The sequence below is a fragment of the Lontra canadensis genome, unplaced genomic scaffold, assembly GCF_010015895.1.
Source record: "Lontra canadensis isolate GAN:19392208 unplaced genomic scaffold, GSC_riverotter_1.0 scaffold4, whole genome shotgun sequence".
Classification (NCBI taxonomy): domain Eukaryota; kingdom Metazoa; phylum Chordata; class Mammalia; order Carnivora; family Mustelidae; genus Lontra; species Lontra canadensis.
The window spans coordinates 3,818,395-3,836,468 of record NW_022630998.1 but is presented as its reverse complement, the minus strand read 5'-3'; the positions used below and the strand labels follow the sequence as shown (position 1 = coordinate 3,836,468).

The window sequence follows — 18,074 nt, the reverse complement described above, 5'->3', positions numbered from 1 at the left end:
GATGCTGACAGTAAACTCTTGTGAGCTTGTAGGAGCTGGCTTCCTCACACCACTGCTGACATTCAGCATCCCAGCTGCAGTATTTGGCAAAACTTATGAATTTGGCTCCAGAGTTACCAGACTGAAGAAACTGTGTTCTTTGATTTAAGTACCAATATCTTCAGACCTACTGCATGGGTTTTGTCTATTCTGCCTTTGTTTGATTTTATACAAATTGATAATTATTTTCAGAGAATTATTTATGAACATTGTATTATTTATAGTGTCTCCATAATGGATATTGGGGGGATTTTTATTGCAGTGAAATACACGTAGTATCATAATTGTTTTTGAGTGAGCAGTTTAGTGCCATTAACTACATTCATAGTGTTGGGCCATAGTTTTTTAAAATACACTTTTTTGTTTATAAAACAAAACACAGGAAATATAAAAAAGATTAAGAAAGCCCCTATAATCTTCAGCCTCCAGAGATAATCACAATTAACACTGTAGGCATTACCAAAATTGTGCTTTACTCTAAATAATTGTCAAAATTGCTTGGTAATCCTGGAAATATAGTCAACATTTGCAAAATACTTTTTTATTATTTTCAGGGGCATTACCATTCAATGTGAGGAACACACGGACTCATCTCGGTTCCCTCCCCACAGGCGGAACCCTGGGGGCCAGCATGGTTGGCGTAGAACCACACCGAATTCTTGAGGACTTTCATGAAACCGATTTGAGGAAGATTTGTTTGAGAGTAAGCATGACACTGGGCAAGAGGTATTTGAGACCAGTCTATAAATTAGGATGATGAGATTTTCAAACAAACAGATACTTTAGGAAGTGTCAGTTGAGGATAGTTCATGGTCGAGATCTGTCATTTGTGTCCAGAAGGGTTAGGGGACCTGCCCAAGGCCACACGAATAATCAGTGTCAGAGGAAAGCCTGCCCTCCATACTCTCTTAGCTGCTAGCCTGCTAGTCTGGCTTCTGTTCCTGCCATGCTGCAGTACCGGATCCCTCCTGGTGTAGCTCATGGGAAAATGAAAACATATCAGGGATTCCCAGCATCAGCCCACCTGTATTTAATATTGTTTTCACACAGGACAAGAGATGGACATGGCCATGACATCTCCAGCCTTTCATTTTCCAGTGCTATTATATGAAGTAACCAAAAAAAATTGTTTTACTCTTAGTCATTAACTTTCTAGGTTCTGTTGTTTGTTATAGTATTTTATTTTATGTTAATGATTTTTTTATTTTTAATTAAAAAAAAATATTTTAGTTATTTCCTGGTCAGAGAAAGAGAGAGAGTGCACAAGCAGGGGGAGTGGCAGAAGCAGAGGGAGAAGCAGGCTCCCTGCTCATGACCTGAGCTGAAGGTAGACGCTTAACCGACTGAGCCACCCAGGTGTCCCTTAAAAATTTCTTTAAAATTTTTAAGTAATCTCTACACCCAGCCTGAGGTTTGAACCCACAGTTCTGAGATCAAGAGTTGCATGCTGCACCGACTTAGCCAGCCAGGTACCCCTCTTGTTATAATATTTTAAAATTTCCCCAACTCTGAATTTTGGGGATTTTCTCCCCATATTTTGCTGTTGGATTACTGGGCCAGGTCCATATTTTATTTAAAAACACAGACTCTCTGTGTTTGAATTCTTAGGATACTACTTAATAGCTTTAGTTTTTTAATCTGTAAAATGGTATGTAAAAGTACCAAATAATGGTATTTGCCTAACAGGTTTGCCAGAAAAGTGAATTAGTACTTGTAAAGGTTTTGAATATTGCCTGGCCTATAATGAGCACTCAGTTAGCTGTTATAAGTATTATTACCAACATTTATAATAAAATCAGAGGGTTTTAGTTAAAGTACCTGCTTTTGAAGATTTAAATAACAGCTTAAGATATCACTTACATAACATAAAGTCCACCTATTCAGTGTGTGTAACTTAGTGGTTTTTAGCATATTTACAGAGGTATACAACCACCAGCATCATCTCATTTTAGAATATTTTCATTGCTTCAAAAAGAAGCCTTGTACCCATTGGCAGTGACTCTCCATCCTCCTACCTCCCTGCTTCTCTGCTCTGGGCAATCACTGTTTTCTGTGTCAATGGAATGAAACATTTCATATAAACAAAGTATCTATTCTGGATATTTCATATAAATGGGATCATACTATATGTGATCTTTTATAACTGTCTTCTTTCACCTAACATACTTTTATTTTTTGTTTTTGTTTTGTTTTTTAAGTAGGTTCCATACCCAATGTGGGGCTTGAAGTCATGACGCCGACATCAAGATTTCCATGCTTTACCACCTGAGTTAGCCAGGCACCCCTCACCTAGCATAATTTCAAGTTTCATCCATGTTGTAATATGTATCAGTACTTCTCTTTTATGACCAAATAATATTCCCTTGAATGGAATGCCACATTTCATATTGTGTTTCAGTCAGTACATATTTGGATTGTTTCCAGTTTTTAGCTATTATGAATACTGCTGCTATGGAAATTTGTGTACATGTTTTGTGTGCAGAGTGGTCTTGGTTAAATAACTAGGAGTGTAGTTGCTATGTTTAGCTTTTTTTTTTTTTTTTAAAGATTTTATTTATTTATGAGAGAGAGAGAGAGCGAGCACAGGCAGATAGAATGGCAGGCAGAGGCAGAGGGAGAAGCAGGCTCCCTGCAGAGCAAGGAGCCCGATGTGGGACTCGATCCCAGGACGCTGGGATCATGACCTGAGCCGAAGGCAGCTGCTTAACCAACTGAGCCACCCAGGCGTCCCTATGTTTAGCTTTTTGAGGAACTGCCAAACTGTTTTCCAAAGTGGCTGCCCATTTTGCATTCCATTCAGAAATAGATGAGGGTCCCAATGGCTCCATATGCCTTGCCAACATTTAATGTGCTTTTTTTTGTTTTGTTTTGTTTTTGTTTTTGTTTTTTCTTTTTGGTTATAGCCCTTCTGGTGGATATGGACTGGTATCTCATTATGTTTTTGATTTGCATTTTCCTAATGACTAATGATGAGAGCATCTTTTCTGTGCTGATTGGCCATTTGCATATCTGTTTTAGAGAGAAACTGATTTAAATCCTTTGCCCACTTTCAAACTGGGTTGTCTTTTTATTTTTGAGTTATATCCTTTATATGTTCTGGATAAAACTCTCCCCTCAGAAATGTGATTTGCAAATATTTTCTCCCATTCTATAGGTTGTTTGTTCACTTTCTTAATAGTGAAGCACAAAGTTTTCAATTTTGATGAAGTCCAATGTAGCAGTCTTCTCTTTTATCACTTGTGTTTTGGTGTCAGACCTAAGAAATAATTGCCTAACCTGAGGTCATGAAGCTTTCCTCCTATGTTTTCTTCTGAGGTACTATAGTTCTAACATTTATGTAAGAATAAGGTCTTGGATCTATTTTGTGTTGATTCTTAAGTGTGTTGTGAGGTAGGGGTCCAACTTCTTTCTTTGGTGTGTTGTCCTGGTACGTGACTCCTTTGGCAGTTTTTGCCAGCATTCTTATTGAAAAGACTGTTCTTTTATCATTGAATTGTCTTGTCTCCTTTGTTGAAAATGAACTGACCATGAATGTTAGGATTTATTTCTGGCTAACTGATTACTTTTAACAATATAATTAGCAACTTATTCTCCATTGGTGAATTTGGTGATCCCTGTTCCTTTTGAAGACATGGACTTCTATCTTTTTTCTGCATCTCTAGTAGTAAGTCCAGGGCCAGAGTTTTGTGTATTTTCCCTCTATCATTCTTGATAATCCTGACATCATGTTTTTTAGATGGTTATTATTTTACCTGTTTGTGACAATGGTAATAACAAGGAATGCTAATAATGATGCCTCCCTACAGAATCTTCATGCACTGAGAAGAGCCTGAATTAGTATCACTCAAGGACAGGCAAAGAGATAGAGAATCATATACTAATGCATTTCAGTGTTACTGTTGATGACATGTCTTCAATTTACCATTCATCCTGCAAGGTTTTAAAATAGTGAAGAGCGGTGAGGCTGTGCCGACTTCAGAAGGTGACTGAGATGGTGCTATCTGTAATAGTTTGATCTTGAGAATGGAGGTCATAGGATCTTTTAAGATATGAGTCGGTTCATAAGGGTGCAATTTGTGGAAGAAAAAAGGCACATGGCTAATAAATAAAAAATACTCTCTACTAGTTATCAAACAATGCAGAAGACAACCCAACTGGGTGACCAGTGGGCAGGTTTTTGTTTCGTTTTTTTGTTGTTGTTTTTTGGGGGGAGAGTTTTTGAAAGGCCACCACATTTGTGGTGATGGTTATTGCCTTCCTAACATGCTTGTGTGCAGTGCTGGAAGTGAGTCTGGAAGGGAGTTACCGTCCTTATTTTGCAGAGGAGAGGCTGAGGCTCTGAGAGTTTGATGAACTCATATCACGTCTCCTAGTTTGTGAGTGACAAGATTGAGACTCAAATACAGATCCAGGTGCCTGCTGTCTCCCCCTCCGGCACAGTGAGTGTTTAGCCCAGACAGGTCAGATACAATTTGGAAATTTCTGGTAAACCAGAGTTTGAATTCTACCTCTGCCTGACACACCCATGAAAACGCTATAAATTAAGGTGGAGTTTGGTGATTGGACTGAACCATCTCCTGACTGCTGTGGAAACATATAGGCTGTTTATCTGTGAAACTGTGTTCTAGTGTTTCTGTTGGGTTTTTAGGGGCAGAGGATAAAGACGGGAAGGGAATTTAATCATTGTTAAATTTCTATATACCTGGCACCTGACCTATAGAAACTTAGTTAATCCTCTTAATAACACTAGGGAATAGGTATATTTCTCACCATTTTGGAGATAAGATAACCAAACTCAAGAGACACTGTCTCTTTTCCTAGTTCACACATTCAGTGAAATGGCTGTGGAGCTGAGATTCAGGGCAAGTTTCTGGAATCCGAAGCCCTGTGTCTTTCCATTATTACACACAGTCTCCTAGAAGTAAAGTAAAGCACATGGTTCTTTGTCTCCTCCATCCATTTACATTTTATATTATGTTTTCTGTTCCTGTCACGTCTCATGGGCAGTGTTTATCTTCACAGTGTTTGTGTGTACCCATGGTGATGCTTTTAAATGGGTTTCTGGAGACTTTCTCTTTATTGCTCTAGGTCTGGGGTAAAACCTAACAACATTCCCATAAAATTCTCTTTCTTTTTAAGACAAGACTCTTTGAGGGATTTTAAAGCAATTATAGTTGAAACACCTGAGGAATTAAAAAAAAAATTCCTCTACATGTAATTGGTACTCTGTGAGCAGTTTTGCTAAATTTAAAGTAGAAAACAAAGCAGAAGTCAAAAGATCAAAAGCCTCAGACATCGTGCCTGCTTACAAGGAAGTCAATGAAATCTAACCTGAAACCAAACCCATCTTTCTAGATTAAAAGGAACTTAAAACCAAAACTTGTAGGTTGACACGGTAAGTGTGACAGTACCATAATCCCATTTTCTTTTTTTTAATTGTATTTTTTTTCCTTCCTTCCTTCCCTTCTTCCTTCTGATGCTCCCTAATGGCCTAGTGGTTAGGATTCAGCACTTTCCCTCCCCCTTCTTTCTTTCTTTCCTTCAATCCTATTTTCCCTTCACTGGAAAATCCTGACTTCTCTTGAGCAAACCGAGTCTTGGATTGCCACCATGATTCTCAAGGCTCTCCTAGTATTGCTCATTGTCCCCCTCTGCTTGAGTTCCCTTTTTCAGCTTGAATAACATGAAAACCCTCAAACCCTGCCTGTTCTTCTATACAATAACCCTATAAGCAAAATACGCTTGAGTCTTTGGTTAATCCATCCTAGGTTACTAAAGCGTGTGGGATCACTCTTGTTTATTCTCAAGCCCTTAATGATAAAGAAGGTAAAATGTCCCAGTAGGCAAGCACAGACCTCCCTCCTGTGGAGGCTTCTGTCCTTGAGATGCTAGAGACTTTTGAAATGCAAAGAGGCAACACTCCCCTTTTCCAGGTCTGAGACCTAACACTTACAATTCTTGGTTTGGGTCCTTTGGCGTCATTTCCCTCCACTGGAACAGGCTCTTGTAGGAGATGAGCTGTGCTTGAAAGGTCTGCTGGATGCTCCTCTTTGTTGACAGGGACTGCTGCCTTTTCCACATCTCTTAGAAGATATCTGATCTCCCAGAAACTCTGGGGAGTACCAGGAAGGAACCTGGAGTTTACTCCTGATCTGGCCAATGACAGCCCTTTCTGCCAAGTGGCCTGCTCTTCCCTCACTGTACTAAGTGCTGCAACAGAAGGTTTCTCTTTCAGACTCTGCTCGGAGGGACATGATCAGCCACACCTGAAACACACATGTGTGGCTCAGCAAATGACTGCAGCAATGTGCTGTGGGACTCCTAAGATCACATGACCTTCTCGGCTCAAGAACTTCATTTAATCTTGGCACCGGTGTGGGGTCAGTTAACACTGACCCCTTCCTCATGAGGACCTATGTCTTATTCCCATCTTGTTGTCTTTCCTCCCTTCAGAAGATAGTGGCTATGTGCCACCTCAGAGCCTCTACCGTCATTTTCCCTGAATGGGCTTTAGCTTCCTCCTGTTTGCATGAGTATACATTCTTATTTTTTTAATTTAATTTTTTAAAAGATTTTATTTATTTACTTGACAGAGAGAGAGAGACAGCGAGAGAGGGAATACATGCAGGGGGAGTGGGAGAGGGGGAAGCAGGCTTCCCACTGAGAAAGGAGCGTGATGCAGGGTTCTATCCCAGGACCCCGGGATCATGACCTGAGCTGAAGGCAGACACTTACCAACTGAGCCATCCAGGCATCCCTGACTATGCATTCTTTACACATGCCCAGGGCACCTGGGTGGCTCATTCGATTAAACATCTGGTAGCATCTACCTTCAGCTCAGGTCATGATCCTGGGGGGCTCTCTGCTCGTTGGGGCGCCTGCTTCTCCCTCTGCCCCTCCCCACTGCTTGTGCTTGCTTTCTCTCTCTCTGCCAAATAAATACATAAAATGTTTAAAAAAAAAAACAACCCTCCCCCCAAAATGCCCAAACAACAGCTTTGATAATCATTGTGAGTGCTGTGAAGTGTGTAAAACTGGCGATTCACAGACTTGTACCCCTGGGGCTAATAATACATTATATGTTAATAAAAAAATTTAAAAATTAAAAAAAAATTATTTGACCTTTTCCCTAAAAAAAAAAATTATCAATTTTTTTATCACCCCTGCCTCATCTGCTCTTTCTATAATCAGAATATGCTTTTATTTTTATTTCATTTATTTTTTTCAGACTATGCTTTTAAAGAAATGTTCTTTGTGCTTTATTCATTATGGTTCTTTGCTCATGGTGGGGGTTCAATAAATATTGACTGATGATGAATCTGTTATACTAGAGAAGGCCCTTTCACAGCGAATTTGATCTTTTTTACTCTTATTTTTTTTTAGGTGTTCTATCATATCACTAATGCAAATACTAAAGTTGCTTATTAATTAGAAGCATAAAAAAAAAGGACGTTAAAGTTTTTTTTTTTTTTTTACTCTGTATCAAAAATCCAAACAAAATCATTTGGCTAAACTCAAGTGATAAAAATATTTTTTTTAAATAATTTATTTATTTATTCGACAGAGATCACAAGTAGGCAGAGATGCCGGCAGAGAGAGAAAGAGAGAGGGAAGCAGGCTACCTGCTGAGCAGAGAGCCTGATGCAGGGCTCGATCTCAGGACCCTGAGATCATGACCTGAGCCGAAGGCAGAGGCTTAACCCGTTGAGCCATTCAGGTGCCTCACAAATGATAAAATATTTTTAAGTATTTAATGAACATTAATCTGTGACCACTGTAAAACAAAATCTTATCTGTTGAGATGATTTACTTGCATAGGAAAAAACTGAGATGAAGATTTACAAATGAGAAGGAAGTCTAATTTGTGTGAGTTCGAAGCTTGATTCTAGAACGAGATTTCCAAGCATGAGATTATTAAGAATGTAGATAACTTTTATTCTCTATCCTTCCTTTTCTACTCTTTGAATCAAAATTTGCCTTTCCACCCTGTGTTGGATTGAAGGCATCAATGATCTCAGTTAATTTAATGGCCTCTGTCCATACCCCTTCTCCAATAACTTTGTAGTTCCTGCCCACTCTAATTTGGGCTGGTCTTGTGACTTGCTTTGACTAGAAATGATGGTGTGATGATTCGGAGCCTAGACTGCAAGAAGCCTTGTGTGTTTCTCTTTCCTCTCTGGCTTCCCTGTGGTCACATGTCGGACTTTGCGGCACATTCCATGTGAGGCCACATGGAGGAGAGCTGAGTCATTCTAGCCATCATGGAGCTCCAGCTCCCAGTGGACCTGCCATCTACCCAGACTGAGCCCACCCAAAATCTGGCTATACCATATCAGTAGAACTACCTACCAACCTGTAGCCTCCTGAGAAACAATAGCTATTTTTTAAGAAGATTTATTTATTTACTTTAGACAGAGAAAGAGCGAGACAGAGAGAGAGAGAGTGCAGGGGAGAGGGAGAGAGAATCTCAAACAGACTCTACGCTAAGTGTGGAGACTAAGAAGTGGGACTCGATCCCAGGACCCTGAGATCATGACTTGAGCCATAACCATGAGTCAGGCACTTAACCAACTGTATCATCCAGGCATCCCAAAACAATAGTTTTTTAAACCCATGTGCTTTGAGATGGTCATACAGTCATAGCTAACTGCTTCACATCCTATATTCATAATACTTATAGGATAAGATGGTGGTAGCTCCTCCCAGGGCTATTATATTTTAATTGTTGTCAGTTGTTTGAGCTAAATGAATGCATTTTGAGGGTATCTTTAGTTTTAGTAAATGATGATTGGGGGACTTAGGGAGTGCAGTGGAATCTTCCTGGGATAATAGTCCCATATACTTCGGAAGCCGATTATCATTAGAAACAAGAAAAAAATAGTTTTAAAATCAGGTAGATGACTTCTATTAAAGATCTCAAATTTGTTGTTGGTAGATCGACAAACTGTTGCCATTACATCCCCAAACCATCCTACCCACCCTCTTGGGCAGAGTTCCCACTCCACTTGGCCCCCAGGGGCAGCGGACAGCTGTACCCACCATTGGCTCCTCTTGGATCTTTTTATAGAAGTCCTTCTTCTGATCGCTCAGTCAGCTCTGCTGGAGGGCTTTGCATTTAAGGGACAACACCGACAAAACTGGCCTCCAGCCATGTCTTAGGCCTCATGCATTATGCCCTCTGGCCCACTAAGGGTTTAGTATTTGTGTACTCTAGTTTCCTTTCCTGCAAAATGGTGATGGGGAAGATCTTGGCTTTTGAGAAAGTCAATCCAAGGTTCTTTTGATCACTGGTAGAGATAGTTTCTGCTGATTTAGAAACTTTGTGTTATGGGCCAAAGCTTTAGCAAATATTAACTCTCATTTTACTGCCATTATTATTATTATTATTATTATTATAAACATATAATATATTTTTATCCCCAGGGGTACAGGTCTGTGAATCACCAGGTTTACACACTTCACAGCACTCACCATAGCTTTACTGCCCTTATTATTAGCAGCCAGATAAATGGAAGTTCAGAGATTTGACACAACGTGGATGGATCCAAAGTCACATGCATGAATGGAAGCAAAACCATAAATATAGTAATAGTTTGTTCTTTAGAAAAATGTGGAAGATCAGTCTCCCTATTCATATTAGAATAATATATAATTATGTATATAATAATATATATATAACATATAATATATATAACATATAAGAATCACAATAGTGATTCTTAGGCCAGTCCTTGTAAAGCACATGTGAGCCCTTCAGACCCAGGAAGGAACTTGAGGCCCACCAGGGGCATCTTATCAACCTCAAAGTCTATTGTTGACCTCTCGTTAACTCACTAACTCAGTGTAAAGGAAAATAGCAGGAATAGGCTCTCCAATGGGAAGGTTGGGGCAAGCAGTTTCATAGTAACAGTCTGTTTTTCAACAACAAGCCCAGGCCAGGTGACTTTATCCCGTTTGTGCTCAGTTTTCTCATCTATAAAATGTGTGCGTGGAGTCGGTCAGTGCTCTCCCAAACTGTGGTCTGTGGACAGTTTTTCTAGCCTGGGTGAAAGTCGGGAAATGCTGCATACGAGGTCTGTCCCTTAGAGGCTTTTGTGAGGGTCTGCATTCAAGAAATCTTTTCAGCTTTATTAACTCGGGCTTCATAGAGATCCTGGAAACCCCTAAAGACCCTATAGGAAGAATCTCATTTTGGAAATGTGGAGGCAGACGATTCTCAGGACTTCTTCAGCTTTAAAGACATCTGAACTAATGGGAAGATTTTGGTTCTATCGCAATTTACTAGTGAGTCCACTTTTTACTCAGGAAGGAAATAAGAAAAAAAAATCATTATTTTCTTGATTGTCTGCTCTGTGTCAGACACTTAAATATTTTATATATTCTTTCGTTCTTTTTTCTTTTTGAGAGAGAGAGATAGAGAGAAATCTTGTGTACAGGCTGGAGGGAAGAGGGGCACAGGGAGAGAAGAGAGAATCTTAAGCAGGTTCCACACCCAGTGCAGAGCCTGATGTGGGGCTCGATCTCACGACTCCCAAATCATGACCTGAGCTAAAATCAAGAATCAGTTGCTTAACCAACTGAGCCATCCAGCTGCCCCCCATATTTATTTTTTGCAATACCATATGGAATATTATTATTCTCACCAATATGGATCTTGATGACATCACATTTCCCCATAACCACTACCGTGTTATCTGTTATCAATGTAGTTAGTTATCAATGTAGTTAGTAGGCTCAGTCTCTGATATTCTTTTCCATCTATACACATATTATCCAGCTGTTAAATAATAGTTATATGATAGGATAGGATATTATCCAGGCTTTAAATAAAAGTCTATGCTGATGACTATTAAATCTCATAAATCCCCACTGACTGTTCCCATGTTAACATTTCAAGCTTTGTATGACCAAATGAGGATTTTAAATTCAGAGCTTTCCTCTAGACTTTTCTTGCCCATTTTACCCTTCGTAATCCGTCTCCCTATCTACCTGATTGATCAAACAGGAACTGAAGTGTTGTTGATTTCTCTCATGCCCTCATTCCTCACATGCAGTCCATCAGCAAGTCTGTCCTGCCAGAACACTCCAGAATGTGACCACTTCTCTCCATGGCCATGCCTATTTCTAGTCAAGCTATCATCATCTCTCAAGCAACAATTACTGCCATGTTCCAGTTGTTCTCTTAGCTTCCATTTGTGTCCCCTTTGCAGTCAGGAGCCAAGATGATCTAAAAAATAAATCTATAGGCGCTGTCATGGCACCTTTGCTGAGGACAACTGCCAGCCTGGTGGGGTTGGTTATATGTGAAAGTCCACATGAAGGGCTAACAATGTTGTACACAAGGATTCTTGATGTTCTTGAGCAGATTTCTGAAAATGCAGCCTACAGCACGTATGCAGAACAGATTACAAATGAGAAGCTGGGTCTGGTTAAAGTGGAACCAGATGTTAAGAAATTAGAAGACCAACTTCAGAGTGGCCAGCTAGCAGAGGGGATGCTTGAGGCTGCAAATGAAGTAAGTCTGGCAGGAAAAATGATACACTGGAAACCATGGGAGCCTTTAGCAGAAGAGCTTCCTGCCATCAGTGGAAATGACCAATGTAGTCATCATTAAATGACTAGCGTGTTGATGGGAAACCGATGTAATTAGATGTTCTGTTACAATAAATAAATAAATAAATAAGACCATGTTGCTTTCCTCCTTAAAACCTTTTGGTGATTTTCCATTTCATATATATATATATAGATAAATAGGTAGATAGATAGATAGATAGATAGCAGTCTCTGACCTCGATAGGGTCTTTCTTTGTTCATGTCTCCAACTTCATGGGGCTGATGCTTCCCTACGTTGGCCTCCTTCCTGATCCACCATGTACCAGGCTTGTTTAGTCCCAGATTGCTGCCTTTGCTCTACCCTCTGCCTAGATGGTTCATTTGTTCTTGGTTCACATGCTGCCTCCTCAGTGCCTTCCCTGACCACCTTGTCAACACTAATCCCACCTTGTGCAGAGACTATCACATCATTCTGCTTTACTTTTTGGAAGAGTTGTCGCTCTTGTTATTTTAATCGTTCATTTGCTATTCCCCCCATGTTTCTCTCAACTAGATGTATAAGTCCAGGAGACCTTCCATCTTCCTGTTGTATTCAACCTCGTATCTCCCCGTTAGTGTGTATCACAGTGCCTGGTACATACAGTTGCTCAGTAGATATTTATAGGATTGATAAGATAAATGTTATTTGCTTTGTTCATCTTTCCAGCTCTTTCTTTCTTTCTTTCTTCCTTTCTTCCTTCCTTTCTTTCTTTCTTTTTAAAAGATTTTATTTATTTATTTGACAGAGAGAAAGAGAGATCACAAGTAGGCAGAGAACAGGCAGAGAGAGAGGGGAAAGCAGGCTCAGCCTGATGCAGGGCTCGATCCCAGGACCCTGAGATCAGGACTCGAGCAGAAGGCAGAGGCTTAACCCACTGAGCCACCAGGCGCCCCTTTCCAGCCATTTCTGTTGAGTGCACATTTAAAAATAATTAAATGCATGCGGGGCTGCATACATGACCTCAAGCAGATTTCAAACAAATGGACTGTACAGAGAAATTTTTTTCTTTTTTTTTTTTGTACAGAGAAATTTTTAAATGACATTATTATCTGCATGGGATTTGTTAATGTACAAATCTCTGAGGAAGAAGAGAGGACAAAACTGTTAACAAGTTGTCAAATACTTTTGCACTGAAGCAGTGGGAGTTTGGAAAGAATAAACGTGATTCTGGTGTAGTTTTGAAGTCATGTTTTTTGGGAAAGGGCAGGGATTGAAAATTACAAATGGCTAAGTACGGCTTTTGGGAACTTGTCATATAATTATTTTTTGTCAAATCACTCCTCGCTGTTGAGGCCAGTACTCACAGTGGATTTTCTTCTTCCAAACATTGCACTTGAAAGGGACAATGCTAAAGGAAAGTAGGGGCAGTGCTGAAAGAGCCCCCCTCCAGGGTCCCTGCGGAGCAAGATAGTTTGTTATAACCTAAATAAGTTCAAGGAGAAAGTGCCAAACTGATACTGAGTGGAGAAAAGGTGTGATATACCCCTTTTCTAGAAGCTGGGGAGATGTGGAGAATAGAGAGAAAAAGGGAATACACTTAGGGTTCTCTCAAAGGCAACAACGCAGGAGTAGAGATTTTCATCTTTGAAATTCTGGCGCCACCCAGTGGTGAATAAATCTTGCTTTAGCGTCATTTTCATAACTGGTTGTCCTCAAACTTTCTCCTCTTTCTCAGAACCACACAGTGAGCTTGTACAAATACTCCACTCCTACAGATTCCAGAATTCTGCAGGTTCAGTGGAGGGCTTGGGCATCAGAGTTTCAAGAACGAGTTTCCCAGGTGATTCTGTGCAATTTTGGGTTTTCTTTTCTTTTTAAAAGATTTTATTTATTTGACACACAGAGAGCGATCACAAGTAGGCAGAGAGGCAGGCGAGAGAGAGGAGGAAGCAGGCTCCCTGACGAGCAGAGAAGCCGATGAGGGGCTTGATTCCAGGACCCTGGGATCATAACCTGAGCCGAAGGCAGAGGCTTTAACCCACTGAGCCACTGAGGGGCCCCTGTTTTGTTTTGTTTTGTTTTTTAAATAATCATATGTCAAGTGGCTCTCCATGGAGGTGTTTCTGGCCATCCTGCAGTAACTTTGTCCTAGAAAGAACAACCTGGTCACAGATCAGTTTAATTGAGGTCACGGTGTCTGAAAGGAGAAGCTCCAGGAATTCATGGAGATCCAAGGTTTGCATGAGCACCTTAGAGGCCCAGGTGTTTCCCAGGAGACCTTTCATCTAAGGCTTCCTGAAGCATCCCAAGGAAATGGATCTTCACATATGACCACAGATACAGAACATGCAGCCGGCTCAGTGATTCACATGTGCTCTTAGATTTCAGCTGTGGTTGTCCTGGACCGTTCCATGCAGGATTCCACTCGTTATAAGGCTCTAAGTTTCCCCTTCAAGTGCTTTACCTAATGCCTCAGGATTTCCTTGGGGGCCCTAGATGCTGTGAGGAACTTTCTAAGTTATGGAGTATGCTCAGCTTGGAAGCACAGGGTAGGTTAACACATCTGGGAGCAACTCTAGATCAGTGGGGAAGGGGCCAGTGGGTCTAGACTCCTGCCTCTTCTGCTTTGGGACAGGGCCTCAAGAAGGGTTATGAGGTAGGCTCAAGGTAGGGTCAGGACTTTATCCTGTAGGCAGAAGTATGTTGGAAAGGATGAGTGGTGGCAGGGAGAATTTTAATTAGGATCTTAGATATTTTGGTGGTAACATGGAAGTGGGATTTGTTTGGGAAGTAAATGGGGGGAGAGGCAGATACTAGGAGCGAAATACAGTTGCTCCAATTTGAAATAAATTGGCTCTAAGTTAGATGGAAAACCGAAGTAGACATTTGAAATAGGAGACCTGATAGTGAAGCCCCAACTCTGTTAGCCTGTTTTCCTCACTGAATGGCTATGTTACCTCATGCAGTGGGCTCGGGGTGCCTTTCTCGACTTGTTGCTCTGTCACAAACCTCCCTCAATTTAGGGACTCACATGAGCAATTTGTTGTTGTTCTTCGTGAAGTTGGGCTGGGCTCAGCTGGGCATTTCTTCTGCTCTTCCCTGGGGCATTTACACATAGTTGTTGTCTTCTGCAGGCTTCTTGGTCGGTGTCTCAGTCAGGGCTCTCTAGAGAAAGAGAACCAATAGGATATACTCAGTTACATGTGAGGAGATTTGGAGGAATTGGCTCAGGCAGTTATGGAGGCTGAAAGGTCCCACAGTCTGCCACCTGCAAGCCGGAGAGCCAGGGAAACTGTTGGGATAACTCAGTCCATGCCCGAAGGCTGAGGACCAGGAGCTCCAGTGTCTGAGGGCAGGAGAAGATGGGTATCCCAGCTCAAAAAGGAAGAGATTTGCTCTCTCTTCCCCTTTTTTCCCTACAGTTTGGATGCTGCCTGCCTGCACTTGCCTGCACTGGTGAGCTCCGATCTCTTGACTCAATCTACTGAATCACTTACACACCACGACATGTTTTACTAGCTATCCCGACATCTGTGAGGCCGGTCAGGTTGACACAAAAAATTACCCATCACCATCAACGACTGCAGCCCGGAGAGCTTGTCTTTGCTTTACATGCTGCCCTCCTCCCAGGGGCTTTCTCCTGTGGAGGCAGCAGATCCGGGGGTGGCCTCAATGTGACAAGACTGTTGAAGCCTGAGCTGAGAGTCACATTCGTCACATCTGCCTCATTGTGTTGGTCAGAGGAATCACAAGGTGCTCACTTACGGGGAAGTAGACTCACTCTCCTGGTGGAAAGACATAAAATAATTTAAGACCACTTTTAATTTACCACACAGTATATTTGAGTAGCCAATGAAATGAACTTTGGATGCCCTCTTATATCTGGATTTTGGTTTTAAAACCAGAAATAAAAACAAACAAACAATCCAGAAATCAGATTATTCATATCGTGACCAATCACACCTACTGTCTCTCTTTTGTGGTAAATACCCAACTTCCCTATTCCCGTTCCTGATAAATAGTTTAAATCTGTGCCAAGTTGAATTAACCTTCTCTAAGTGGAAGGGTTTAGGGAAAAGCTTAGATTAAAAAATTTTTTTCCCCCACATTCACTGGAATCAATTAATCTGTTTTAAAAACTATAGTAGATGTACCTCAAATGAGTTGTATTTTAAACTAGTACAAGTTTTTTTGTGTGTGTGAATTTGGGTTTTTTGTAAGGGAGAAGAAAAGGGTATTTTTATATTCAAAATATGACACTGATATTTGTGAGATTATTTTGATAATTACCCTAAGAAGCATTTTCATAATGGAATAAAAATAATTTATGTTTTAAATGCATGTAATTTTATGAAGCACTAGTATAAATTTCTGTATCTTAAATGTTAGAATTAGCTGGTAGCGATAGTTTATTAATTTTATAAACTTTTATGGCATGGTAGCTCACCATAATGGAAATCCAAAAACTTACAAAGAAAGCTTTTAATAACCTGTGTTTAAAAGAAGCAGAGACAGAGGGCACCTGGCTGACTTTGTCAGTAGCATGTGTGAATCTTGATCTCAGGGTTGTAGGTTCAAGCCCCACATTGGGTGTAGAGATTACTTAAAAATAAAAATATCTTGAGGGGCGCCTGGGCGGCTCAGTGGGTTAGAGCCTTTGCCTTCGGCTCGGGTCATGATCTTAGGGTCCTGGGATCAAGTCCCACATTGGGTCTCTGCTCAGCGGGGAGCCTGCTTCCCCCCTCTCTCTGCCTACTTGTGATCTCTCTCTCTTTCTCTGTCAAATAAATAAATAAAAATCTTTTTAAAAATCTTGAAAAAAAATAAAAGGGCAGAAACAGAATGAAAATTCCATATCTGATTAAGGAGACTAACCAAAATGGGATTAAAAAAAATAAGTGAAGGAAAAAATTGGAAGTAAAAAATTGCGATGTTATAAAAAAAAAGAAATTTTTTTTTTAAGATTTTATTTATTTATTTGGCAGACGGAGATCACAAGTAGGCACAGAGGCAGGCAGAGAGAGAGGAGGAAGCAGGCTCCCCACTGAGCAGAGAGGCCAACGCGGGGCCTGATCCCAGGACCCTGGGATCATGAGCTGAAGGCAGAGGCTTAACCCACTGAGCCACCCAGGTGCCCCTGAAAATGTCTTTTTATGGGAAGAATTGTTTGGAATCATTTTACATGAGGAATCATTTACCATACAGTGTGAGAAAAGGTGGCAAAACCCGATCCCTCATGGAGGTGCGGCCATCAGAGAGCAGCTACAGAACGGCATAGGCAGGAAAAAAAGCAAGATTTTGAGAAAGAGATGAGAGTGAAGACAGCCTGAATCAAAATAGTTTCTGAAGGTCCAATTTTCTTTTCTTTTCAGCTAAGAGAGATATTTCAGTTCTGGGCGTTTCTTACCAAGACCATTTTTCTGGCTTATCTCTTAGGGCTCTTTTTGGTATTTCACATTTCTCACCTCAAGCAGCTGCTTCTTAGCCGTTGACTTCAGGTTATTTCAAAAAGTCATCTCATTCACTGTTTCCTCTTTTGACTAAAGTTTTATATTCTAACACCGAGCTCCACGTGACTCTTGGCACATGCAAAAACAAAAACGCATCTCAGAAAGATCATCTGGAGCAAAAGAAACCAGACATTCTGGTGTACACTATATGAGTCCATTCATGTAAAGTTCAAAAACTGGCAAAGCTAACATACCAGAATATGGGCTACTTAAGTAGGTAGACTGGCAAGTACATTCAAGAGCAGCTTTGGGGGTGCTGGGTATGATTAACATCCTGGTGACATTGCTGGGCTTCCTTTGTGAGCATTGATTGAACTGTGCACTTAGTATTTGTGCATGTCTCGATTTCTTTGTTACATTTCTTTAAAAAATGAACAGTCAAGGAAACACGTTCTTCTCGTTGACTTAAGGGAAATCTGAATCTGGGTATCTCTAGTGGTTTGTTAAGGAAAGAATCATTAAGGTGGCAACATTTATATGTTTTTCAGACTCACGTTATCGCAGTGTTGCTTTTGACTTCATCAGGTTTCAGTGTCCCTATGAACCATGCTTGGGAGACCAAGCATCCAATAAATCAGTGGCAATTAGAACGAGAACAGTACGAAGTAATGCAAAACAACACATGATTAGGATTGCAGGGCTGTAGGACTGTGTTTTATTGAAAAAACAATTGTCATGCTTCACTAAGCCTAGAAACCCTAGAAGGAAACTGGAAACTAAACATGGATGTCACTGAAACCAATACTATCTAGACAACTTCTCTTTCTCTTTCTTTTGTTTCCTGAAAATACCATCAAAGACTAAGTCATTTGATATTCCTTGGCTGATTGTTCAGTAGAAAGTTCCGTGTTATTTATTGGAAGGGGAAAAGAAAAGAAAGTCATAAAGACTGGTAAAGTTAATGAACTATTTCACATTTACCAATATTCACATTTAAATGTTACTTCTATATTATTGGCCGACTTTTGTTTTCTGTAACAGTATTGACGGCT

General features: G+C 40.5%; 1 protein-coding gene across 1 annotated transcript; it reads left to right on the top strand.

The window, feature by feature from the left end:
• The first annotated feature begins 11,293 nt into the window (after positions 1-11,293).
• LOC116863666 (NADH dehydrogenase [ubiquinone] 1 alpha subcomplex subunit 5-like) lies at positions 11,294-11,653 on the top strand. The gene has a single exon (XM_032851050.1). It carries the CDS (start codon positions 11,294-11,296, stop codon positions 11,651-11,653), a length of 360 nt encoding a protein of 119 aa, XP_032706941.1.
• The last annotated feature ends 6,421 nt before the right edge of the window (positions 11,654-18,074 follow it).